Consider the following 25,461-nt stretch of genomic DNA (forward strand, 5'->3'; position numbering starts at 1 on the left):
TATTGTATTATATCTTAATCTATTTTCCTTCTTTTATTGAACAGTTTAAGAACATTTAATAAAGGTGGATAACATTCTAAATAAACATATACTATATATGATGATGCTAAATAAACATACTAACATTCACCCATAAACTAACTATTTTGTAAGCATTCAAAATCACATCTACTTTTTCATGTCCACGCAGAAGCTTAATTTTGTAGCTTCTATGAAACCACGACAGAACTATAATTGGACTTGAGTTTAGAAGGAAGTTCAAACGCAAAACCAAACACATGCTAAACTAAAGCAATTACTTTAAATATAGACTGTCTGATCTTAATCGGACGGTCAGATCTCTCTTATTGACTGCATGCGATCCAAATCCGTCCATGTCACAAATTGACCAACAAATGAGGCCTACCATGCATTTGAATTCATGTTAATTATCATCTATCATGTTGACTTCATGATCATTCATGCTAACCATTAACAAAAGGGTGTGTGTTAGATTTCTGAAAAATATTAATGTAATGTTTACTTTAGCTTTTTTTATCAGCTGTGATGTTTTTATTATACTGTATGGTGGTGGAGAATTTGACTATAGTGGATTGAATGAAAGAGGTATATATATATTGTCGTTTCTAAGGATGACAAGAATGATTGCATTGTTTCTATCATCAACATGCTGTCTGTTTGTTGGGCTGTCTGTGTGGATGGAAAGTATCATGAGTCCGTACAGTTCCACTACCACCAAAGTTGGAATTGGAAGTAAAATAGAATATAAAAAGTGGTGATTTGGCTCTCTTTTATTACCAAAAAAAGAATAAAACTGTTGATAATCTTTTATTATCAAAATCAAAATAAAATAATATGATTACATTACGAGTGGAGTAAATAAATATGTGGTGGGAAAAATATGAGTAGACTTGGAGGAAATATCAAAAATATTTCTTATAAATATAACCAAGCAAAAAAAGTTTCATTTTTTTTTCCACAAAAAAGTTTTTACTTTATATAAAATTTAGAGTTGAATATGTTTTTAGTCCTGCAAAATTATCAAATTTTATTTTTAATCCCAAAATGTGACATGTTTTAGTCCTTACAAAAATTTTACGTATGCAATTTTAAATTTTTTTTAAGAAAAAGAGAAGTGTCAAAGGTGAGAAATATATAATTTATCTATTTTCTAACACTCTTTTCAACATATTTCTCATTTTCTTCTCTCAAATCACCCTTGAATTTTTGTGATATTTTTAATCCGATATATTCCTTATTTCTTTTTTTTGCTCTGATATATTCCTTATTTTTGCTAAGCTTTATTTTATGAACCTAAAGAAGCCCAACAAAGAAAATATTTTTGGAAGCGATTTGCTCCAAATTTGAAAAATTTCTCATCTCACCCACTCACTTTTTCACCTACCCCTATTTTTCCATTTTTACCCTTGGTCAAAAACTTCGGAACGCATTTTCCGAATTTTTTTTGCCTTTAAAAACAACTTTGGAATGTGTTTTCCAAATTTTTTCCAAATTTTAACTAAAAAAATTCGGAAAACGCATTCCGAATTTTTTGACCAAGGGCAAAAATGGAAAAACATGAGATAGGTAAGAAAGTGAGTGGGTGAGATGAGAAATTTTCCCAAATTTGATGAAACAGCTTTTCTTGTGAGCACTTTTCAAGTTAGATTGATCAACTCGTTACTTCAACCATATTGTGGAATAAAAAAAGTTGAAATGGCATTGTTAATGGTATACATACATCAACATCATACTCCAAATTAAAAGGTTAGTGTATGAGATTGTACATATACTTGATGGACAAATCAATGAAAGTATTCACGACAACATACACTCATCAAAATGCACGAGTTTATGTCTGACCTTGCCTTTAAAGTGAGGGGCAATTGAATCCTATACTAGTTACTTAAGCCTATATGCGGTGAATTAGATACCTTATAAAATTGTAATGATCTACTATGATTTTTCAAAAACTACACGTTAAATTTTAAGAAAATATTGACCACCAATGTGAAACCATTCTCATGGTTGCCCTTAATAAGGGTAATCAATATCAAAACTTTCTAAGACATACTTGTTCATGAAAAAAAGTTAATATAGAAAAAATTTTGTTAATAATTATTCTTAGCTTGATACAAAACTCAAGTACTCTTGTTCGGTTTAAACTCAAACTACTTGTTTATATGTATAAAAGGAAAAATACATATAGTAATATTTATTTAATTTAAAATGTATAGTAATTGTTTCTATGAGCTTAGCTCAGTTGGTAATGGACATCGTATTTTATACTCAAAGGTCAGAGTTCGAACCAAAAAATTGTATAGTAATTAATCTCAACCCCATTGAAATTATAGTTAAAAAAAATCATTACAAATTTACTCAATGCAAAGATAACAATATTTAAAATCAAGTTTATTGTGTACAAAAACACTTTTGTATTGTACTATTAGAGATTTGAATATCTTGATAAAAAAGAGAGGGGGAGAGAGAGAGAGAGAGAGAGAGATTTGAATAATGAAAAGGTTCAAATAGAAAAAGATAACATGAGTGGTGTGGGATATTTGAAAACGACAGAATGATGAGTGTTGCACCTTCATAGTACACAACAAAGCCAAAGCATGCCAAAAAATATTCCAACTCATAACACTACTATACCATTTTTTTCTATTCCATCATCACACTCTCTTAAATCAACGGTCACAACTGTTTTATGACTTATTTCATTCATCACTATATATATGTTACATTCCTCACTCTCCTTTTTCTTCCTTCCTAAACTAACTAACTCTTCTAAACCATTTCATCTCTTAATCACTTTAACTAAGTGAGAAGAAAAAGCTTAGTGAATTAATTAAGAAAAGGTTAATTAGTTGGAAATTGGAATATATGTGACATTGAGATTGAAGGTCAATATGGTTGGAGGAGGAGCTTTATACGAAAAACTAACGACGATGATGACCTCGGATCATGCTTCCGTGGTCTCACTAAACATATTTGTTGCTCTTCTTTGTACTTGCATCGTCATCGGTCATTTGTTAGAGGAAAACCGTTGGATTAATGAATCTATCACTGCCCTTCTCATTGTAAGTACTAATTAATTAGTACTGTTTTGTTCTTCATCAATATACTATATGCTATATGCTATATACTATAAATTATATATTCTTCCTGTGATATATTATTGATGTCATGGTTGCAGGGTTTATGTACTGGTGTTTTAATATTGTTTACAACTGGAGGAAGAAGCTCTCATATAATGGTTTTCAGTGAAGACCTTTTCTTTATTTACCTTCTTCCACCTATCATTTTCAATGCCGGGTCTCGTTCTTTTTCTATTCCCTTTTAAGTTTTACTTTACTATTTCGATTTAATTTGTATACACGGTCATAACATAACAAAGTGACATTACAGTGTGATTTAATTAGATACAAGTAGAAATTACCGTTATATATCTCGGCCTCTGACTTGCATTGTTCTGTTATTTTTTGTCCATCTTAGGTTTCAGGTCAAGAAGAAACAATTTTTTCGCAATTTTATGACTATAATGCTTTTTGGTGCAATTGGTACACTAATATCATTCTGCATCATATCACTAGGTAATTAAATTTAACTAACTCTATGACTTTGGATAAAAATGTGCTGCAATGATATTTGTGTACATAATAATTTATCTAGATTAATAATTCATTTATCATCTCTTATTTATTTTGCCTAGGTGCCATACACTTCTTCCAAAAATTAGATATTGGTTCCCTCAAGATTGGAGATTATCTAGGTACATGATGTAAAGTTATGTAACTTATAGTTTTATGTGACTTAATATTATTACTTACCTAATAATTCAACTGAATGCAGCAATTGGAGCAATATTTTCAGCAACAGATTCAGTTTGCACATTACAGGTATAATAAATTTCAACACATTTTCCACTTATTTTACACAATATTTTCTTTCATATTATCAATTTGAATTGAATATTGCTTCAGGTTCTTAATCAAGATGAGACACCTTTACTATACAGCTTGGTATTTGGAGAAGGAGTAGTAAATGATGCTACTTCTGTAGTACTCTTCAAAGCAATTCAGAATTTTGACCTCTCCCACATTGACTTAACCACTGCTTTACATTTACTAGGAAATTTTTTATATTTATTCATAGCAAGCACTGTGTTGGGAATCTTTGTAAGTTTTTCTTTGTGTTTCTAATTTTGTATCTTCTATTGATTGGTTAGGACTATTATAATTTTTTATCTAATTTTTTTTAGGTTGGATTGCTTAGTGCATTCATAATTAAAAAGCTCTATTTTGGCAAGTTGATAAGGTTAATTCAGGCATTTTCAAAATTTGTCTAAGCATGTGCAATGATACATACATATCACATATACATAGTGATTTTCTAATTCGTTTCTGTGACAAATTTCAGACACTCTACAGATCGCGAGGTTGCTCTCATGATACTAATGGCTTACCTTTCATATATGCTAGCAGAAGTAAGATATTTTACTTGAATTGAACAAATGATATAGCCTATAATGTGTGTCTGATTCCAATACTGATAATTTTTTTTCCATTTCTTTGGCAGCTATTTTCTTTAAGTGCCATTCTGACTGTTTTCTTCTGCGGCATTCTTATGTCGCATTATACGTGGCATAATGTAACAGAAAGTTCACGAGTTACAACAAAGTACGCGAAATTGTCCAACATATTTACATCAGAATTAAGATTGTTACTAATTTGAAAGTTATTTTATACAATCGCGCTTTTGCAGGCATACTTTTGCTACTATGTCATTCATTGCTGAGATATTTATCTTCCTTTATGTTGGGATGGATGCACTAGATATAGAGAAGTGGCGATTCGTAAGTCAAAGGTAAAAAAGATTATTAGATTGATTGAGTTGATAATCTGTCTTGAAATAACTCTGTCAAATGTGAAATTAACATTGTTGTATGTTCATTAGCCCAAGAAAATCAATTGGGGTCAGTTCATTGCTGTTGGCTCTTATCCTGGTGGGAAGAGCTGCATTTGTTTTTCCTCTTTCCTTCATATCCAACTTGTCTAAGAAGTCTCAGTCTGAGAAAATTGAGTTTAAGCAACAAGTTAGTATTAATTTTCTCATTTCCATTTCAAGATCTTTACAGCTGAGTCAATTGATCTTTTACATTCCGCGCATGATTTGTTTCGCAGGTGACAATTTGGTGGGCAGGTCTCATGCGCGGAGCTGTTTCTATTGCACTTGCTTACAATCAGGTGAAATATCAAATTTCATAGCTTCCAATTCAACATCCTGAAATTATATAATTGACTCATACTGATAATCACTTTTTCACATGCAGTTTTCCAAGCTAGGACATACTAAATTGGGTGAGAATGCCATCATGATCACTAGTACTATTACGGTTGTACTCTTCAGCACAGTGGTTAGACTCTACCCTAGTCAAGTAAAATGGCACATTGGTAGATTAGGAGAAGTGTCATTTTCACATTAAGTAAAAGTAAATAGAGTTATGTGTGCAGGTGTTTGGCTTGATGACGAAGCCACTGGTGAGGTTATTGCTTCCTTCATCTAAACACATAATAATCAGCATACCATCCCCACCATCGAGTCCGAAATCGTTCAGTGTGCCACTTCTTGGCAATGGAGAAGATGATGTAGGGGGCAATGGTCCGATCCAAAGACCAAGCAGATTGCGTATGCTCCTTAGGATCCCTAGTCATGGGGTACATCACCATTGGCGCAAATTTGATGATTCTTTCATGCGACCCGTCTTTGGTGGCCGGGGTTTTGTACCATATGTTCCTGGTTCACCCCTTTAACAAAGTATCCAACACTGGAATTGATATACTAAATTACTAATCATGTGTGATAAATGCTGTGGTGTGCCGTGTGGGTGTGGCTTAAATTTGGCTTTGATTGTGCACTTTTGTCAATTGTTAGAAGATTTCAACTTTCTATACGATGACAATTATTTCCAAGAGGAAAAAAAAATTGAAGATACAAGGAAAGAAAGGGTTTATATGAGGAGTATTACAGACATGGAGAGAGGATTTGCTTGCTTGTGTAACTTAAATTGTAACTTGATGATAGTTTAGGGATTCAAAATTTTCGTGTGTACATGTGGGTGAAAACGTTGTTAGTCAGGACATATAGATTTTACATTTGCTTGATTGTGTGAGGAGAATTTCTAAGTTACTGATAATTGGAGCAAATAGATTGTGTATCGTGTGATATTATGTGTAGAGAATAATATTTATTTATTAGTCATCCAACTCAACAACAGTTGAATGCATTGAACCAATTGAATGATGATTCAAATGTCTCTTGGTATCGATCCCCTGCTTGGTGCTGACAACATTGAACAGCGCCTAATCATCCATATTTAATTCACATGGTGAATAAGCCAACAACATGAGTCCTGTTGTTGCTCTAGTTGCAGGGTTTGGTCTCATTTATAAGAAACCAGAAACATTTCTAGGAAAGTCAACGAACACGCCAAAGATTTCAGCTCAAAATATCATAAGGTTGGTTATTGTGCTTCTATTGATAGTCCTAGTCCACACTATACACACATTCCCATGTCACATTAACATCAATCAAGTAAAACCATCTTAATAAACAATTACAGAGAAACCATTGATTTCAGACCATTTGCTATCTTGCACAAGTAGTTTTATGCCTTATGGATGAAGATAGTATCCAACTGCCACGCCGACCATGGCAACCATGCAGACAAACAGTAATGGAAAACCTGCCTGAACTTTTGCATTACGTTTCCTCTTCAACACCTCCTAACAAAACAAAGGAAAACTGATATCAAGTTTTGAAAATAATCATTGATCAATAACATAAAAAAATGTATAGTAGCTCAAAACATGATTTTATTGCTCTAAAGAATCAGCAGATACGAAAATTGAAACACTCAACAATCAGCATAAACCCCCACTTTGGATATATAAATACCAGACAGAAATCAAGCACCATCGATCAGAAAACTTCTCATGGTTATCTGAATAAGAAAAACCCAACATTGTAAAGGACAGGAAAATGCAGATCTTCCTCTCAAGAATAGGGATCAATAATATGCTGATATGAGAAACATATAGTTCCTGCTGAGTTAATTACTAAATTGGATTCATATATAGTGATGATTTATAATAGTTCAAAAGCAAAAAGCCTAGAGATAGAACTTATTTACTGAATACTTGATAGCTTAAGCATTTTTTATAGTAAGCTTCAACAATAATATCTACTCATATTTCAGTTTATCATTTTTCAAACATGGCAAACGAAAGGATGTGTGGAGGGATGATGTGAACTACGTCGTGATGCCTTCCCCATCCCCCAAAGTTTTAAACTATAATGGAAAACTATCAATCAAATGGGCTTTCTATGCCTTCCCCCTCCCCCAACGTTTTAAACTATGTCGTGATGCAATTGCGGAAGCCACAAAATACATTTATATTGCAAGCGCAGTTGCATTTGCAAATTCATTAACATCGACTCATTACATTAAAAATAACAAACAAACCTACCAATTCATTCTTTAGCAAATCTTTTTCTTTAATGTTAGCGCGTTTCTCTTCATTCAACTTCATCATGGTTACCTCAGCCTGCAAAGATCAGAACTAAAGATGTTAATTGCTTCCTTCCATCTGTGAACTTCACAAAAATGTCAAAAACACAACTTACTGACTCCAGGTCTTGGACCATACATGAGCTAAGATTTAGATAAAAAACTTTATAAACCACATTAATATAAGCATATTACAACCTTTTAAGCCATAGGAAATAATCATCAGGCATAAAAACATGCTAACTTCAAAGGAACTGTAGAAGATATGGTTGATGATATATTCTCTCTTTTTGGCTCACAGGGAACCAAACAATACAGCACTATGATATGATCCAGACTTGTATATTAGTAAAACGAGCAGTTAACAAATATTAGATAGCTTGAAATTACATAATTTGGCTCACAGGGAACTAAACAATATCGCACTATAATATGATCATTACATAATTTGGCTCACAGGGAACTAAACAATATGGCACTATAATATGATCCAGCCTTGAATATTAGTAAAATGAGCAGTTAACGAATATTAGATAGCTTGAAATTACATAAAGTTCAGATATTTTAGCAGCCAACGTTTTGAGAGAATCAATTTATGTTGAAGTATGACAAGAACGTGGACTAGTAACTTACGTTCATAATGCTTAATCTAAATTCAGGAGCTCTAACCTCTCTTAACTTTGAATCCATCATACATAGCCTTGACTCCAATTCCTCACAGCCCTTTGCTAAATTCAACTGCACATCATCTTTTGCTGGGTTCATGTCACCCACATTTTCAGCATGGCTTAGGACAAAATCCACATCTGTTTTATCCTCTCTCGTATCCAAGGCTGGTTCCAAACCTTTAACTTCCGCAGACACCTGGTAAAAGGAAATAAAATGAGACTTATTAATTTATTATCTACGCTACCACCATGTTGAACTAAAACTAAAAAGTTTCAGATTCGGTGCCTATTATGAGACGGTTGACTGCCTGATAGGTGCAAAAAAAAAAAACATCGTTATTCATATTATACTATGCTACAATATATGTCCGCGGAAAATGACTAATTGTGAGAGTGGTTCATGTTTGAAACTTGAAAGGAGGGGAGCTCACCCTTAGAGGGGGAGGTATGTTTTCAATTCCACTGAGCACCCTATCTTTTAGCCCATTAATTTGGTTGGACTGGTCCTGTTTCACGTCACCATTTACCGGTAGCAAAACTGGTGAAGATGGTGGGCTGATGAGGACTACCTTCAGCTTCTTCTCCTCAATATACTTTCCAGTATCTTTTGCAAACTGTAAAGTGAAGAAATCCAAAATCATTCAAGAAAAAACAGAATGAAAAGACTAAAGAGTTCCTTCTTGCTTACGACCTATCACACCCTTACTTAAAATGGGATAAAATAAAACAGATAAACAACATGGCCGGACTCACTCACCATATCAGATGTGATATCATCTTCTGTAATTCCAAATGGGACAACTGTGCTTATAATAAGAAACTTGTCTTTGCAGTTCATATCAGGTGGTGCCGTGCGCTGAGCTTGCATAGTAACTGCATCCAACAAATAAACTTAAAGAAGTCTTGAATCATACTCAAAAATCCCCTAAAATAGCACCAAAGATATCAAATAAATTTAGCCTTTAACTAACATAAAGATAAATGTAAAATACCAGTAAAATCACATTTTTCATTCGGCTTGATGACGCCTATATTAGGTCTAACGCAATATTTCTTGGGCGAAGTTGTTTTAACCTGCCAGTAAATGATAACAATTTACAAAATCATAGACATGTTTTGACACTGTCATTTACCGTAAACAGTAAATAATAGTACTATTTATAGCTAGCAAGAATCTTAAAAAATAATCAATTATTATTATTTATATAAATAATGTTAACGTAATTAATTGAGCAAAATCGTAGGTACCTACCTTAAAAGCAATATACTGATCAATCTTGTTTCCAAGTTGAATCAAACAAGAACTCTGTTTCTTCAATTCAACTACATTCAAAAAAATAGCAACAGCATTGTTTTTTCCTTCAATTTTTTTGGATTTAAAGAAAAAAATGATATTATAAGTAGAAAGTTAAGAGAAAAAAAAAAGGACTTACAGACAAATCTGAGTTCGGAAGGATGAATTTGAAGAAGCTCCGTAGTCATGATTGATTACTGCAAAAAATGAAAATAGAAAGATGTGAAGAAGAAGAAGAATGCAAAGCGTGTTGAAAGTGAAATTGAGAATGGAAACTTACGTGAGAAATGAAAATCTTGATCTGAAAGAGTGAGAGAGTTTAAATTTTGAATGAAAATGAAAATGAAAAAGAAAGATTGTTACATTGGAGAATGGGATGGTTGGGGTCGGTTACGTTTCAGTGGGGCTCACCACTTGCTGTTGTACCAAATCATTTTTCACTTTTCAACTTTCTTTTTTATTTTTTACCTTTTTTAGTACTACTAATACCTTTATTATTTCTATTTCTATAGCTTGCTTGCAATATTAAATTAAATTAGTCAAAAATAAAGTTTGCAAATAAAGATGAGATACATCAACTAACACATTGAGATAAAATGATTAATGGATTTTTTATAGGACGAATTGTTCGGAGAAGTTGTGTTCAATTTTTTGTAAAAATAATTTTTAGTCAAATTTTACTTACCTCGCGGTCGAATTCTGGATTACAAGGTCTCCTTTTCATAGAAACTAAAGAGTTAATATTCAAAAAAAATAAAATAAGATACATCAATTATTTAATAAATTTAAAAAAAAATTATTTATAATTAAGACCAAAGCGAAGGCACAACAAGTTCAACCAGGTATATGGAGTTATGCCTCAAAAAGTTTGGTGCCCAATTCTCCATTACGTTTAATGGCGAACCTTGAATAGATATAATCTTTGTAAATTTTGAAATTCAAAATGTGTTAATTTTATATACCAATTGACATAATTTTTTCTACAACTAGTGTTATTTTGAAAGGAAAAAAAAGACGAATTTATGAAAATGAGTTTTTTATATTATTGATGTTATTTGTAATTTTAGAAAATAAAATAAAACTTTTTTAACTTCATTTTATTCGATGTCCAATTTTAAAATTAGGACAGAACCTTTAAATTAAATTATTTGGAACTACCTTGATTAAGACCAAGGCAGAGGATATATCAATGTATTTGACATGGAAAAAGATGTGTCCTTATAAGTTGCTATTTAATGAGTTCATATTCTTAAAAGGATAAGTTAGGTGGCCAAACAAAATCAAATTTATGATGTTATAAAATAAAATTGAAAGGGAGACAAAATCCAACCAACTGAGGTTAGATCTAATAGAAGAAGCAATTAGTTTCTAGTAATGTAGCAAGTTAATTGATTTTCAAATCTTTTCAAAATGACTTGTGTCTGTGGAACAAATTGGTGGGAGAGAAAGGAAGAGGAAGAAAAAAAAGACAAAATCCCACCAAACTTGAAAGAGATACACGGCCATCAAAGAAGACCCCACACAGGCCACAATCACTCAACATTTTTGTATGACAAAAAAGAAACATTTTAATTTTTTCTTTATAAATCAAGTAATACTCCCTCCATTTTTTTTATAAGTGTTTAGTTTTATCATCTTTAGCGTTTTTAATTAATTGTCCAGTTTGTGTTTTAAGAATACGATTTGTCAATTATACTTTTGTCAATTATTCTTATCTTTTTCAATGATTTTTTATATATATATTTGAAAAACTAAAGTTTTTTTTAAAAAAGACAGTTTGTTATTTTTTTTTACGATAGGAAAGTTTGTTCCTTCCTTGCAAGGACGGACGCAGACATTTTAAGTAGCAGGGGTATTATATATATTTTTACACTGTTATATAGACTAAATTGATCAATAAAAAATACATTTAAAGACAAAATAATTACCTAAAAACATATTTAAAGACCAAAATGACTAATAAAAGACACATTTAAATTAATTTTTATAATTTTAATCCCTTCTTACTTTTTTTTGTGGTAGAAATTGCTAGTCCCTTCTAATTCTAAGCTTTTAGTTTATTTTTTCTTTTTGCAACTAAGCTTTTAATTTTACTATAATATACTATTACATTATTATCATACTAAGGAAAATAAAACCAACACCATTAAAATGGTGAGAGATACAGAGCCCAGCTGTTATGTTTTTTGTTTATCTCTATGCAAGGTTAATAAAATTAAATGTATTAAATAAAGTAATCTAGTATCAGTGTATCACTATCACTATATGGTATATTCATAAACAATTACTTAAACTTAGTGCGGGCCAAGGCCCACATAGTGATGAACATAGGTTCGTCCCTGCTTCCTTGTTATATTCATATTTAAACAAAATTTGTTACCAATAATAATGGTTCATTTTTTTTTGTATAACAATAAATTTATTTAAAAGAGTGCAAAAAAAAAAAATTTATTGGTGAATTAAGATGAGGGTATAATAGGAAGATAAGGTGCAAAAATCTACTTTCTTAATTTGGTGTTATCATTCTAACTGGACACTTATATAAAAACGGAGGGAGTAGTATTCTTTGCTTTCAACAGTAGAAACTAATGTTCCGGGCTTGGTGGAATTTAAATGGAAGACAAACTCTCCCCGAAAGTGTTAACGTCACCATATCAAAGAAAGAACTAGGCACGGCCCACACCTATGTGCCGACTATCGGGTGTGCGACCACATAGGGCCTCCAAATTTTTGGGAACTTTGAAATTTTGATACCCTATAATAATAGTTATATATTTTTAATGTTCATAAAATATCATATGTGCGTCAATAGATTAATGGTAGTTGGCTATGAATTTTTGGTGTGCAAAGTCATTGGTTCAAATTCTTAGAGTGATATTTTTTCACCATAGTTTTAATTCTAGTCATTTTAAATTAAAACCCATAATGTTTTTGAAAAACTTAGAATTGAAACTGTTACACCATTGAACTCATTCACAAACTCAATCACTAGATCATTTCAATCTTTGCATCAAATTTAATCTTGAATTAAGATGTCTCTTTTTAATGTTATATATATACATTGATAATTATTTTTTATGTTATTTATAATTTAAATAGAGAATAATTCTTTTTTTTTTTTGAACCATGAGAATAATTCTTTTAAAATTATGTTTTTTATTATTATAGGCTCATTTTTAATATTCAACCTCTAAAAAAATGGGGGACGATCCTTTCAGTTGATATGATGCCTTAAAAATGTTTGGGTTATCGCTTCTGAAGTCGAAAGGAAATATGCCATTTTAGGTAGTTATATCAGTAGTTCTTAAATTTAAATACAATATATATATTATGACATGTTATCATAGAGAGCTATGCATTTTATCATATTTGTAAAAAAAAAAAAAAGTGTGCTGTATGACATAAATAATTGTCGATGCTTGGTCTTCTAACAGAAAATAGCACCATCAGCTTTTTAAATTAGACGAATATCGCTACTTGCTAGTACTGAATGTCTATAAATGAAGAATATACTGTAAATAACAAAGATAAGGATTTGTCAAAAAAAAAAAAGATAAGGATTGATCTTCAGTCAAATATTTTGTGGAGACAATCAATATAACCGAAACATTAAACTCATAGAAATGTAGAACATATCATATCATTCTATCTAAATTCCATGTAACTTGTATTAAACAGTCAAGGTGCCGAAAATCATTTCTGCACTTAGCTAGTGGTTTGTAGTCTCACAGACAGTGCTCGCCTGCAGAAGCATCGGGATTTTGTATCACAGTGAACTTCAACTCAAAATCATACACGGACAACTAACTTGGTCACTGGACCCTCTGCAGCAGCTTTTCAGCCATTATTTTCTGTTGGACACCACTCAATGGCTCTGAGTTTATAAGTGCATTAGCTACGATGATAGTTGTAGATGGAGACGAGGCATTGACCTAGATCGATGAAACAAGATTTCAAACAGAAGATTGATATTAATAGAATGAAAATTTTCGAACTACAACTCATATATGATGGTCAGTCAATGCTTCAGATGAGACAATAAATAAAAAAGAAATGATCTAATATGGCATGCTGAAACTAGAGGTTGTCTGCATACCCAAACACGTCCATTTAAGCCAACTGCTATCTCAAAAGAGAGTTTCTTCCCTAAAGTATCAAGTACTGGACATGTGGGAGAGCTGAGAAGCCTACAAACAACATAGAATTTCTCGTATCATGGTTTGTTAAAAGCATACTTGGACAGTAAAAGAAAATTAAATTTCATACATCCTTGAGAGACCAGTTGAACACTCGAACATATAGCCTTCTTTTAGGGCACCAAACTCTCCTGCTTTCCCACTGGCTAAACAAACACCGCAACAAAATCAAAACCAGAATTGTGTTTACAAAAATAAAATGGAAAGAAACATAAGATTAATCAGAGAACTTGCTCAAAAAAAGATTAATCAGAGAAAATCTTCATGATTTAAAGCAAGCCACAAAAAGGAATTTAAAAATGAAGTCAACGAATAAGACACCAACCATCAGTGCATGACAGCTCAGGATTCATTCCAGGATTTGCTTTAACAACCCGCACATAAAGCAAAGCACCCACCTGCAAGGTGAAGAATTAGGCCAAAGAAACGCAACCTCCTATAAAAACAGGATAGACCAACCAGGAAACATTATTCAACAGCAACAGGGGAAAGACCAGCCAAGTTTTAGTGTGCAGGACAAAACACAATAGGGGAAAAGAAACATGAATTATTTTTGCATGTTATCTCACAATCATTAATGAAGCATCCAATATTAGAAGACTTAGTTTGATCAAATGTGTGGCCATGTGGGCAGCAGCAAAATTAAACAGTAGTAGCCCAACAAACTTTTATGCAAATAGATACATAAATAAATTTGGCACACCTCAAACTTCGGTATATTTCTTCTTGTTCCTCCTTCAAATGCAAGCACAGGTAGAAATGCTATAGCAGGTCCTTTTATATCCACAAGAAAGTTCTGCACACATATATGAATTGAAACATTAAATATAGTAGAAAGTATAAAAAATGAACGGAACCAAGTAGTTGATTCATTTTGTAATTTTATCATGTTTTTTAAATATCTCAAAGTAACATTTACATGTTATTATAGGTTAAGATGCAACGACCCCAAAATACCATTGTGAGCTTGTGTTTGTGAGCAAAAAGTATATTTTTTAGGAAGGAAATATCACCATGCAATGGCTAATTCTATTTTCTTAGTCAACCTTAAGCACTTAATAAAGTTGATAAATACTGATGTAGAACTATAAGCCTAGATTACTGCTGTAGGGCAATTTACTGATCTGACTTGGTTATGTGAAAAGGTGCCAAATGTTTTGCTGATGGCATCTTAATAGACCAAAGACCAAAATAAGATAATCCTATTCTATGCTGGAATAAGACAAACCAAAACTTCTTGCCCAATTGACACTACATATTTCATAGTTAATAGAACCTATAAAAATTGCATTCAACAAGAAAGTAGATTAGACTTAGGTCCCGTTTGGATTAGCTTATTTTTGAGCTTATGCAAATAAGTAAGGTTTTATGTATTATTCATAATCGTAGTTTATGAAGAAACAATTTTCCTTAGTGAGAACTTATGAATTAACGTAAAAAAATTATTTATTTGCGCAAGTTATTTTTCATAAGCTCAAAAATAAGTCAATCCAAACGGGCCCATAAAAGACTGCTATGAACTGAAAAACTGAACAAAAATATAAACTTTCTTACATCTGATCTGGAGTCGACAACTATTCCAAGAACCGAATCCTCTGCATGGGGCACATACTGTACAAAACAGCATAATCAGAATATGAAAGGAAAAAAGATAGCATTTCTCTGATCCTGGGGAAAAACGTCACAAGTTTATTCTCTATGTAACGGGCAAGGTAAATTATAGGGTCATGCTAACGAGTGCCCTTAGGGCACTAGTTAAGCATACCAAAAAAGGAGATCAAAGACAAAATTAAGGTTGGAAAGAGAACATTTTACATTTTCAAGGTATTGAATGCACAAGTTCCAAGGTGAAATTTCCTATACTCAATAAGTGCCCTTAGGGCACTTGTTTGCATTTCCCAGTTTATAATATAGTCCAATGCATTATGCTGAAGAGGAAAATCAATACATGGCTACAAAGTGTGTTAAGGAGTGAAAGTTTAAAAGAAAAATAGCGCGCACATCTTTAACCTAATTTCATGGCTACCACCTCATTCGATAAGTCTTGAAAGAAATCCATGACAAGTACTGTCTCCAAATATTATGACAACCAAATTTTACACTAACAAAGGACATAATAATGAAAATTGAAATCATTGATTTTGGCATATTATTCCCACCAACTTCCTCTTTAGCCCTCTTGTATAATGGAAACATATAGTCCATTCTATTAAAATTTCCTAGTCCCAGGAATACATATTAAAGAAACACATATTTGATTGTACGGCACATAATATCAACTATTTGACAGTAAATTCAAATAACAGAGAAACATGTTATAAAACAGAATGGAAAACTGGAAATGAAGCAGTAACATCGAAAAATCAACATTGTCACGTCAGTCAAAGAAAGCCTTTAAACTACCATACTCACCCTCTTTTGAGAACTTTCAACCCAGTATTTATTAGGCTTAGAGAACCTAAGCCTGCCAGCCTTCATTACAGAAATCACATCACTGTCCTAAAAATTGATAATAATAAGAATCTGTTACTAACGGAATGGAAAAAATTAGCAAAATGCATGAATTATCATTTATTAGTTTCTTCTTGCTTCGAAGATACCAAGTATGGAAATGAGTAAAGAAACAAGAGATTTAAAGCAAGACATCTTAAGTTCGCACAAAGTTGAAATTGAAGTTCTATAAAGTATATATACTGCAAATTTCAATGTAATGAAATGAGAAAGGTCTAAACTTTAATAATGTTATCAATATGTTGAAATGTTAGAGTTAATGAAATGATGAGTTTCTAATCACACTTTATCCTTAAGTGGAAGAAGAAAACCACTTTATAATTTCTAAGTGAAGTATGTTTATTTAATTACTTATATGCACCAAAGTCATTTAAAAAATTGAGAGATGGGGTTTCGTAAAGGAATTATGAAGGCATAAGCAACTGTGAATATTACAATGGAGAAACGAATAACTATATTTGGTATATGTGTGTGTGTTTATGTATTCTGATTTGTATGTTTCACTAAGTTAAAATTCAATAATACCATGATATTAAATGAAGTAGGGGAAAGCTTGATTGTGAAATTATAAAATAAACCAAATTTGTATAGCCAAATCATGCTGTACTATCCCCACAAAATAGAAGTTCCCATAGCTAGTTCCTCAGAGTTTGCTATGCTAAAGGTGAAAAGTGAATTTATGATAAACAAAACAAGTTTTCCCTCCCAAGCCTGAAAATCTAGGAATAGTACAGCAGAAATTCGAATAAACAAGTCCAACGCAATCATCATTTTTCAAACAGCATATCTCAGAGGGAAATTATCAATTGACTGTAACCTACTATAGTGCTTGTGTTCATCATGTCAAACTAAACAAGGCATCATAAAAAGAGTGTCTACGACTTACGAGTGCATCTAATATAATATACTACACTAATGCTGCAGTAAAAAAAGAGTGAGACACTTGACTTGGCATACTAATGAATGAGTATTCTAATTTGTGAAACTGTAAACCTACCTGACGTAGACCGCCTCCAAGCTTAATAGTCTGGTTTGTCATGCTAGAGAGGTCAAGAACCACATCTCCAGGATACTATAAAATCACAGACATAATTTTTATTAGCATAAAAGATAATGCACAGTATTTATTGTATCCATTGACAAATAACAGCAACCACTCACCACTAGTTGATCTACCAAATTTGTAGCGGAACCGGACGATTTACTTTCCATTTAATTGAAAAATAAGAGCAGAATGTAGAATCAATGACTTTTTAGAAGTCCAAACAACTTTCTATTTGAACCTGTAAACAACATTTAGCATCTCAAACTTCAAAAATGTTGAGGTACACACACTTGCATATAATCTTTTTGCAGCAACAAAGAATTAAGAGCTTTATTATAGATAAATCATCATTGAATGAACAAAAAAACAGTTGAGAGCAGCATCAAATACAACTTCACCAGGATAAGCTTCAATCAAATAACGCAAAAGGATTTTTTGCAGTAACAAACACAATATTCGATTGTAAAGAAATTATGAGAAAAAGATTGGCGTAAAAGGAAGAAACACAACAATTGTTACCTTACCTCCGACTCTGTGAACCGAAAAAGAGGACGGTGCGACGGAGGGAAAGAGGCGGCGAGAGTGGCAGAGTGAGTAATGGTGAGGATCTTTTCTATTTGTTTTGTTGGCTTCTTTTTTTCTTTTTTTTTTTTTTCAAATTTCAGTTTTTTAATTATTTTTCTAGAAAAATTGACAAAACCACATGTTTTTTGTTATAAGGTTAAATTATTCTCATTTTTAAGATTGACCTAAAAAATAAATGTATGACACACCGTTACATATTTATAAAAAATATAAATTGAGAGTCAAAGTATATAAATGTAAATCTAAGTTGAGCAAGTTATTTCTTAAAAAAGTTTTAAAATAAGATATGATAATATTTTGCCTTTATTTACCCTACTATCAAAAAATTAAAAGTATTGTAATCAAAATGTAATGTCTTCAATCTCTCATTGATCAATATTATTGTTTCGACACATCTTTAACTCTTGTAGATATTCTTTCAAAAAAAAAAAAAAAACTCTCTTATAAATATGTTTGATGTGTTAAGTAAAGAAATAACAATTGTTTTTGACACGTGTTTGTACGGTGTCATACACTGATCAAAGGAGTGTCAAAATAAAGAAAAAATTGAGTTTTTTAACACCGATCTAAGTTATCTAACACATGTCATATAAGTGTCATACAAGTGTTGGATATCAACATGCGTCGAACACCACAACACACCTAATATAGAGGTGACCGTGCTTCGTGCTTCATTAAGTTCTTAAAAAGACAACTTTATTTATTTTGGTTATTTTATTAGTCGGCTATATTATGGCTGAGCTAACAGAAAACGTTGTATTACTGTGAAGTTACTTGAAAATCTGTGGTCACTTGACTCCCTTTAGGAATACTATATCATAAATACGAAGTTTCCAAACATAGCAGTGACTAATTTTCATCAGTTAAACCGTTGTTACTTGACTCAGTTTGATACAAACGAGATGCAGCTCCATTTATAAATCCTATAACCTCACAAAAACGTCCATTTTGTAGCATGAATCGTAAACCCCCCTAAATGCAATTGCCTGAGGGGAAAAGATATAAAAGTAAAAATAAAATGAAAAGGTCTTCACCACCAAGTTCCACAGGCAAAAGAATGTTTAAGTAGAGGTTCATACAACTGCCCTCTTTACATATTCTGACTTTATGTATCGCGCCACTTCTTCCGTGGCAAAACAAAAAATATTGCAATAGAATTAATATTGCCTCTTCACCCACTTGTAGCCAAACAATGTGTAGTGGCTGTGGTTACTCCAAAACTCCATGACATCATGGTCTTCTCTAAGACAGGCTGCTGTACTGTGTCCGAGCAGGCAAGAGATGGTATGTGAATGGAGAGGTCACACCAATGAGAGGTGACCAATATTGTAAAGAATATGATATGAAATATCACCACGGGTTACAAAATAATTTCCTTAATTACTAAGAGAACCAACATAACAAAGCACATGATAAGAAGCACCGACGCACACATTACCATGCCCCCCTTTTTCTGAGTTCTTTCTGCCTGCATGACGCACAAAAAAATAATAATTACCATAGAGCAAAAGCTATAGGGAATGTTATAGAGAGGACCAGAGCAAAATTGGAAACTAAATCTAACCAAAATAGAAGAAAATAAAGAGAAGGACCTTCTGCAGCTGTTTGAGGCCATCCTCAACTGTGGTTGCCACATTCTGAATGTTGTAATCTATTCTATCAACAATGGTTCCCTGTGTAATAGAGGATTCCAATTTTCATAAGGGTGCAAAATTAAGAAAGTTGTTATCTCCTAACAGAGGGAAGGATCTGCTGACCTGGTCTATGACTAGTACTGATAAATCCTTCATAATCTGAGCAAGCTCGTTCACAGATTCCACAACCTATAAAAGCACACAACAAAAACTGTGAATCCATTGAGAAGCCAACATAGAGTCAAATATGTGCTTAATGACATTGCATATGCAAATTTTGCTTACCTGCTGTATCTCTTTTTCTCTTTCAACTGTGAAAGCTTCACTTTTTTTTAGCTTAGCCATTTGATGTTCGTTAAATATCTAGAATAAATAATTTGGTAGTATCAGAGATCAACAGTTAACATATATAATATAAACAACAACGTCCAGTACAGAGAATGATCTCATGGATAATATAATTTGTTAATTAATGTTCCAGACTTCCAGTGAATAAATAGCTAATAAATGGGATAAGGATATAGAAATATTAGTCCACCTCCGGCCTCCCCCTTCTCAAGAAACAGAGGTAAAAAAATAAACTGAAAAGAAAATAGAAATACCATATTGTCCAAGTCAACATCTTCATATCTAGATTTACTTCCATTCATGTTGATCTCTAGATCAACCCCATCTTGACCCTGCATCATCATAAAATAAAAATTAATGATTACAAACAAAATGCTTATACTTAGCCGTACGTACAATGTGAGAATTGATGTAGTCTCCAGACAAGAGACAGAAAGCAAGGGAATAAGTAAGGTAAGCAGTACTATTTCCTTCAGAATCAGAATAATATTCCTTGACAAAAGACCAAGCATACTTCACCACTTATGCACTCTTAGCTGATGACAGGAAACATCAAGTGATCTCTTTCCCATGACAGGAAAAAATTTGATAAGTTGTGAGAGAATCAGCTTTCAACAAGTACTTCAAATTAGAAGTGAGGGCACAATGTGATGATCAAAAGTGAAGCTTTATTTTAATTGTTGTTATAAATAAAAAGTGCTAGTCCCCGTGAGCTTAGCTCAGTTGGTAGGGACATTGCATTATATATGCAGAGGCCAAGGTTCGAACCCCGGACACCACACTTATCCACCTTAAGGGTGAAATTTCTAGCCACTAGGCTACTTGACCCCAAAAAAAAAAGTGCCAATAAACCATTGAAATTTATTTTCTTTCTTAATAAATGAAAAGTAGTTAACAAAAAAAAAAAAAAACTTTTCTCTCACCTCTTTTTGCAGTCTGAGACGCTTCAAATAACTTGATTGTTTTTTACGAAGCTCTACAGAGAGGCTCTGAAGGTCAGTAGCAAGAGAACGCTGCATGCAGTCCAAACAAAATGAAAAATTATTCAACAAGCTACAACTAATAGTCTAACATCATTATAGATTCTTCCAACCTCATTTGGGGTGCATAAATCATACATTTTTGTGGTTATTTCACCATCCATCAATTAAAAGAAGTGGAAAAAGGAAGATAGGTGGTTATAGTCGTAATGTAGAACCATTTTTCTTTGAAATCAGATTCTTCTAAATATAAGCAATCAACAAATGATCATGATGACTACTACTAGTGTATGTATGCTTGCCCCAACCACGCAACTCAAAGCAAGAACGAAAACTCATGGTGACTTGAATAGAAGGCTACAAATGATAAGTTGCAGGAACAAGGACACGGGTGGAAATTGAAGAGAACACCGAGTGAGAGCATATCAGTAAATAGTTATATGTGCCGTTTCCTAATGCTCTCCTTGACAAGTGCTCTTTATATGATCTTTAATTGCTAAAATATACTATACCAGTAATACTAATACCATGGTTTGTGATGAGCCCGCAAAGATTTGAACTTGAACAATCAATCACATACATTCTTATGGGCCAAGAACAAAAATGCATCTCCAATAATGAGTATTATGTTAAAGCTATGTAGTGATAACTACCTGCACATTTTTCCTGACATTGGAATCCTCGGAAGGCCCTGTAGCAGCAAGTCTCCGCAGTCTCTTCTCTGATCTCTTTATCAAGTCAGTTATCTCATGTGTTAGAGACTCGATAGCATGTTGCTTATCCTTACCATCTACAAACGATGGCATTAAGGCCTCTGAATGAGCTTTGGACAACTCTGCCATTTTTGTTCGTGCACGTTGCACATTTGCTGATATTTCTTCAGATACATCCACCCACGCTGGAGGTAGCCCCACAGTAATTGGATTTATACCCTTACTACATCCACATTGAATCATCGAAAAACAAATAAATTGAAATATAAATTATGGATCTAAATTAACATGTATGCACATTTTAAGAATTGATCTACGATCGATAACATGAATAAAAGTACCTTGAATTTCCAGGATCTTCGGTACTAAGAGGAGCGTAAGAGCGATTTTGATTGAGAAGCGAGGTGCTGACCAATTCAATGACGGGAGCACCGGCAGAAGATTTAGAAAGTGGCGGAGAGGCTGACGGAGCACGAACACTCTTCAATGCATCTCTGTATTTTCGGAAAAGCAAAGTGCGATTTCTTGTCGCCATTCAGATTCCGAGTATCTGAAACTGAAAAGATGCACACCAAGTGAATGAAATCGTTTTCAATTTTGCAAACCCTTTCCTCTTTGTGAAATCGTTTTCCCAGATTTTCCTTGAATCTTCTGACATTCGAAGGTGAGCATGGAACCTTCCTTCCTTCCTGGTAAAGTGTGGCAAGTGCACCACGATTGGATTGTTGTCCAAGCTGGTTTAGTAGTGCTCCATCTCTCTCTCTCTTTTCTTTCTCTCAGATTTGTTTCATTTCTATTTCTATTTTTCAATAAAATAATTATAATTCTTTCTCTTAAATTTGTTTAGATTTCTATTCAATAAAATAAAAATAATAATAATAATAATAATAATAATAATTAACTAGTTTAAAGAATGATGCATTTGCACGGGTCCATCGGGTCCATCAACTTTAATTCAATATTTAAATTTATTATTATATTACTGTATAAAATTATTTAGAATAAAATATTTAAATTTATTATAAAATATTGTTAGATATAAGTGACGCTATTGTGTTATTTTTTGTAAAACTTATTTATCCAATTTTTTATGTTTCAGTAACAAATAAATAATGGTCCTGTATATATATATTTTAATAGAAATTTTATTAGGAATATCTAAGATAATTTAGTAAATTTGATAGTAATTAACTTTATTTTATTATTAGCAGTAGTAATATTTAGTAGTAAACTTGGTAGTAATATTATTTATTTTATTTTATTTTTGATGAAAAATATTGTTTTTTTTTAATATAATTATTGTTTATGTTTCTATTTTTATAATCTTATTTTTATGTATTCAGCTTATTTTTTCTATATTCTTTCCATAATTTATTTTTATTGACTAAACTAAACTCTATAATCTTTTTTTTTGTTTTTTTTTCTCGTATTTTTATGCATAGATTCCTATATAATAGTATTTTTTTGTACTCATCTTATTCTTTCTATATTTTTTTGTATTTTTTTTTGTATTTATCTTATATTTTTTCTATATATGTTTTTTATTTTTTTTTAGTAAAATTACAATGAAGGATATAAAACTTGAAACGTGATTAAAAGTAATACGGATAAATTAGTAACTTTGGAGCCGTAAACCGACATTGGCCGCCAATAATAATAATAATAATAATACGACAAAAACCTTTTTGGATTAGGATGAGATTATTTGTTTGAGATTTGTTTGATGATGATAAAGAGGGAGATATTGTTGTTTGGGAGACTATGTGAGAAAATATAGGGATACAAATTACCTTCTTCGAGATTTAGTTGATAAATATAACATAAATTTAGTAGAATCTTTTCTTTTTTTTTTCAAAAAAAAAATTATGAAAATTAGTGGATCAGCCCGTCGGACCATATAGGGCTTTGCTTATCGGGTCGGGCTAGGCGGGTTGGGCCATGAAGTTAACGGCCCATACGGGGCCCTTTATATGACGCCCCCCCCCCCCCGGGGCGGGTGGACCGGACCGCCCCCTTTGACAGCTCTAACCGTGTGGAATGTAGCAAGATGGAATCAAAAGTGGGATATTTTTTCATAACTCTACGTTAAACCTAATTATAAGCATATTATTGTTCCGTTTGAATTGACTTATATTTGAGCGCGAAACAACTTATGTAAATAAATAAGTTTTTATACATTATTATAAACTTTTATAGTTTATGAGAAAACAACTCATAAAGATACAAATTTTGTCATTGAAGACATTTTAAGTTTGATTCTCAAGTTTTGCTCACTGGGACAAGAGACAACTTTGTAGTTAAAATTTCACTTTTTAAAGTGAATAATTGCACACCTTTTGCTTAAAAAAATGTGAGTATTATGGTTCAAACATCAATCTTCATATTACATATAATGTGAGTGGTAGTGGAAAGTTATGAGAAGTTATAGGAAGTTAAGTTTTATTCCCATGAGAATGTTATATTCCCACCCTGTTAGCATGAAAATAACAAATGTAGAAGTTATGTGTAATTAACATTCCTGTAATTAAAAAATTCCTGGGAACAAATTTTCAAAACTTGAAACAAACATAGCAATGTTATATTCCAGATCTCATATTCTCGAGAATAACATTACAAACCTTGAAACAAGCACACCCTAAGTTTAGATGATGAAGATTTTGTTGGTTAATACATGGTATGCACTTAACAATAATGGTTATTTCCATGCAACCAAATTCAACGAAGAACAATCTGACGCACTTTTAAGTGATGCACGATGTGATCTAAATCGGTTATATGCATTGCCTGACAATGTTGAAGTTATTTTTGATTGTCAACTACTACTTGGACAACCATTTGGTGAAATATTACTATCTTCTAAGAGCATTGTCTAAGACCATTGTATGACAATACTCATGTTCATATTGTCCATTGAAATGAGAATAAAGTATATTCTATGATTTATAAGGAAAATATCGCGAACATACAACACCACACATGTATTTTTCTAACGGTAACAATCATTGAACAAGGTTATAGTACCTTTTTTTTACTAAAAAAATTATATTAATTTATTGAAATTGGTAGAATATTAGATACAAACATCGTTAAAAACAAAAATGATATATTTGCGAAAGACTCACAACATTAAAGTTAATTGCATAAAATGATTGGAATACATATGCATTCAGATCCGCGTTGTTGATGACCTAGTCATTTGTTGAACCATCAGTTGATTTGAAAATTCGAACAAAACAAACACCACAACATGATAATAAATCAAACGAACACTATACCAAAACGTGAAATCAAACAATGCCACATTTAGATGGTGAAATAAAAATAAAAAAAAACTGATCTACACGAAACTACTTTTTCTAGTTCTATATTAAAAAAAGGAAGGGTGATTAAACCTAAAAAAATCTAAAATATCTCTTTATGATGAAAGTAGAAGAAAAAAACTTACACAATTTTTTTTATATCATTTAGTTGAAAAAAATATGCTTGTATCATTTGTACTTGCAGAATTTATTATTATTATTTTGAAAAACATTGTTTTCCGTATGGTTTAGAGACTGTTATAAAAAAAACCCTGAAACAATATAATTATTTTAGGTGAATTTTAACCAATATATTTTTTTTTACAATAGTAATTATTATTATTTAAAATAAAAAGATTAATTTTATAAGCCAGTAAAAAGTTAAAACAGTCCCCAGTATATAATCTAGAGATAACATATATTCCTTAAAAAAAATAAAAATAGAGACAACGTATATAATTCGTAGGATCGGAGTTCAATTTACGATGTCCCATTTATTTAGTAAGAAATGAATTTTTAGCTGTTAAATCATTTTTCCGAAACTTATTAAGCTTTAAAAACTAAATAAGTCATAGCTCAACTGACAAAAAATACCGAAATTGTCAAGTCGGACGT

General features: G+C 32.0%; 4 protein-coding genes across 7 annotated transcripts; 1 reads left to right on the plus strand and 3 right to left on the minus strand.

Moving 5' to 3' along the window:
* The first annotated feature begins 2,746 nt into the window (after positions 1 to 2,746).
* LOC123923255 (sodium/hydrogen exchanger 2-like) lies at positions 2,747 to 6,306 on the plus strand. The gene is made up of 14 exons (XM_045975939.1): positions 2,747 to 3,083; positions 3,200 to 3,318; positions 3,499 to 3,596; positions 3,716 to 3,775; positions 3,856 to 3,902; positions 3,987 to 4,181; positions 4,265 to 4,320; positions 4,423 to 4,489; positions 4,582 to 4,682; positions 4,768 to 4,869; positions 4,960 to 5,098; positions 5,187 to 5,249; positions 5,336 to 5,419; positions 5,517 to 6,306. Exons 1-14 carry the CDS (start codon positions 2,913 to 2,915, stop codon positions 5,814 to 5,816), a joined length of 1,602 nt encoding a protein of 533 aa, XP_045831895.1. The 5' UTR covers positions 2,747 to 2,912; the 3' UTR covers positions 5,817 to 6,306.
* Positions 6,307 to 6,499: 193 nt separating this feature from the next.
* Positions 6,500 to 9,951, minus strand: LOC123923256 (vesicle-associated protein 2-2-like). Of its 3 annotated transcripts, none has more exons than XM_045975943.1 (9): positions 9,816 to 9,951; positions 9,675 to 9,732; positions 9,494 to 9,564; positions 9,234 to 9,315; positions 8,999 to 9,114; positions 8,673 to 8,855; positions 8,243 to 8,437; positions 7,533 to 7,610; positions 6,500 to 6,788 (listed from the first exon to the last, which is right to left on the minus strand). In XM_045975943.1, the coding sequence occupies exons 2-9, from the start codon at positions 9,721 to 9,723 to the stop codon at positions 6,678 to 6,680; spliced, it is 885 nt and encodes a 294-aa protein (XP_045831899.1). In that variant the 5' UTR covers positions 9,724 to 9,732; positions 9,816 to 9,951; the 3' UTR covers positions 6,500 to 6,677. The 3 variants fall into 3 exon arrangements, with proteins under 3 accessions (XP_045831899.1, XP_045831896.1, XP_045831897.1); XM_045975940.1 differs by having other exon boundaries at positions 8,207 to 8,437; positions 9,816 to 9,877; XM_045975941.1 differs by having other exon boundaries at positions 8,207 to 8,437; positions 9,246 to 9,315; positions 9,816 to 9,834.
* Positions 9,952 to 13,076: 3,125 nt separating this feature from the next.
* LOC123921466 (putative exosome complex component rrp40) lies at positions 13,077 to 17,931 on the minus strand. Of its 2 annotated transcripts, none has more exons than XM_045974028.1 (10): positions 17,807 to 17,931; positions 17,404 to 17,525; positions 17,240 to 17,314; positions 16,144 to 16,230; positions 15,286 to 15,342; positions 14,435 to 14,527; positions 14,057 to 14,129; positions 13,802 to 13,877; positions 13,632 to 13,722; positions 13,077 to 13,467 (listed from the first exon to the last, which is right to left on the minus strand). In XM_045974028.1, the coding sequence occupies exons 2-10, from the start codon at positions 17,452 to 17,454 to the stop codon at positions 13,348 to 13,350; spliced, it is 723 nt and encodes a 240-aa protein (XP_045829984.1). In that variant the 5' UTR covers positions 17,455 to 17,525; positions 17,807 to 17,931; the 3' UTR covers positions 13,077 to 13,347. The 2 variants fall into 2 exon arrangements, with proteins under 2 accessions (XP_045829984.1, XP_045829983.1); XM_045974027.1 differs by having other exon boundaries at positions 17,812 to 17,928.
* Positions 17,932 to 18,901: 970 nt separating this feature from the next.
* Positions 18,902 to 22,369, minus strand: LOC123923720 (syntaxin-43-like). The gene is made up of 8 exons (XM_045976442.1): positions 21,889 to 22,369; positions 21,488 to 21,770; positions 20,778 to 20,867; positions 20,109 to 20,186; positions 19,792 to 19,869; positions 19,630 to 19,695; positions 19,465 to 19,545; positions 18,902 to 19,340 (listed from the first exon to the last, which is right to left on the minus strand). Exons 1-8 carry the CDS (start codon positions 22,080 to 22,082, stop codon positions 19,233 to 19,235), a joined length of 978 nt encoding a protein of 325 aa, XP_045832398.1. The 5' UTR covers positions 22,083 to 22,369; the 3' UTR covers positions 18,902 to 19,232.
* Between the last annotated feature and the right edge of the window lie 3,092 nt (positions 22,370 to 25,461).

Source organism: Trifolium pratense, linkage group LG4, assembly GCF_020283565.1.
Source record: "Trifolium pratense cultivar HEN17-A07 linkage group LG4, ARS_RC_1.1, whole genome shotgun sequence".
Lineage (NCBI taxonomy): Eukaryota > Viridiplantae > Streptophyta > Magnoliopsida > Fabales > Fabaceae > Trifolium > Trifolium pratense.

Coding starts and splice junctions, on each gene's coding strand:
- LOC123923256 (XM_045975940.1), bottom strand. CDS start 9,723: ATGACTACGGAGCTTCTTCAAATTCATCCTTCCGAACTCAGATTTGTC. Junction 9,115..9,233: donor TGAAAAATGTGATTTTACTG/GTATTTTACATT, acceptor TGTTGGATGCAG/TTACTATGCAAGCTCAGCGC. Junction 7,611..8,206: donor TTAGATTAAGCATTATGAAC/GTAAGTTACTAG, acceptor TGATCTTTGCAG/GCTGAGGTAACCATGATGAA.
- LOC123923255 (XM_045975939.1), top strand. CDS start 2,913: ATGGTTGGAGGAGGAGCTTTATACGAAAAACTAACGACGATGATGACC. Junction 3,597..3,715: donor ATTCTGCATCATATCACTAG/GTAATTAAATTT, acceptor TATTTTGCCTAG/GTGCCATACACTTCTTCCAA. Junction 5,420..5,516: donor TTGTACTCTTCAGCACAGTG/GTTAGACTCTAC, acceptor TTATGTGTGCAG/GTGTTTGGCTTGATGACGAA.
- LOC123923720 (XM_045976442.1), bottom strand. CDS start 22,082: ATGGCGACAAGAAATCGCACTTTGCTTTTCCGAAAATACAGAGATGCA. Junction 20,187..20,777: donor GTCTCAGACTGCAAAAAGAG/GTGAGAGAAAAG, acceptor ATGATGATGCAG/GGTCAAGATGGGGTTGATCT. Junction 19,870..20,108: donor ATGTTGACTTGGACAATATG/GTATTTCTATTT, acceptor TATTTATTCTAG/ATATTTAACGAACATCAAAT.
- LOC123921466 (XM_045974028.1), bottom strand. CDS start 17,454: ATGGAAAGTAAATCGTCCGGTTCCGCTACAAATTTGGTAGATCAACTA. Junction 16,231..17,239: donor TTGGAGGCGGTCTACGTCAG/GTAGGTTTACAG, acceptor ATCAATTTTTAG/GACAGTGATGTGATTTCTGT. Junction 15,343..16,143: donor TTGAAAGTTCTCAAAAGAGG/GTGAGTATGGTA, acceptor TGTTTTGTACAG/TATGTGCCCCATGCAGAGGA.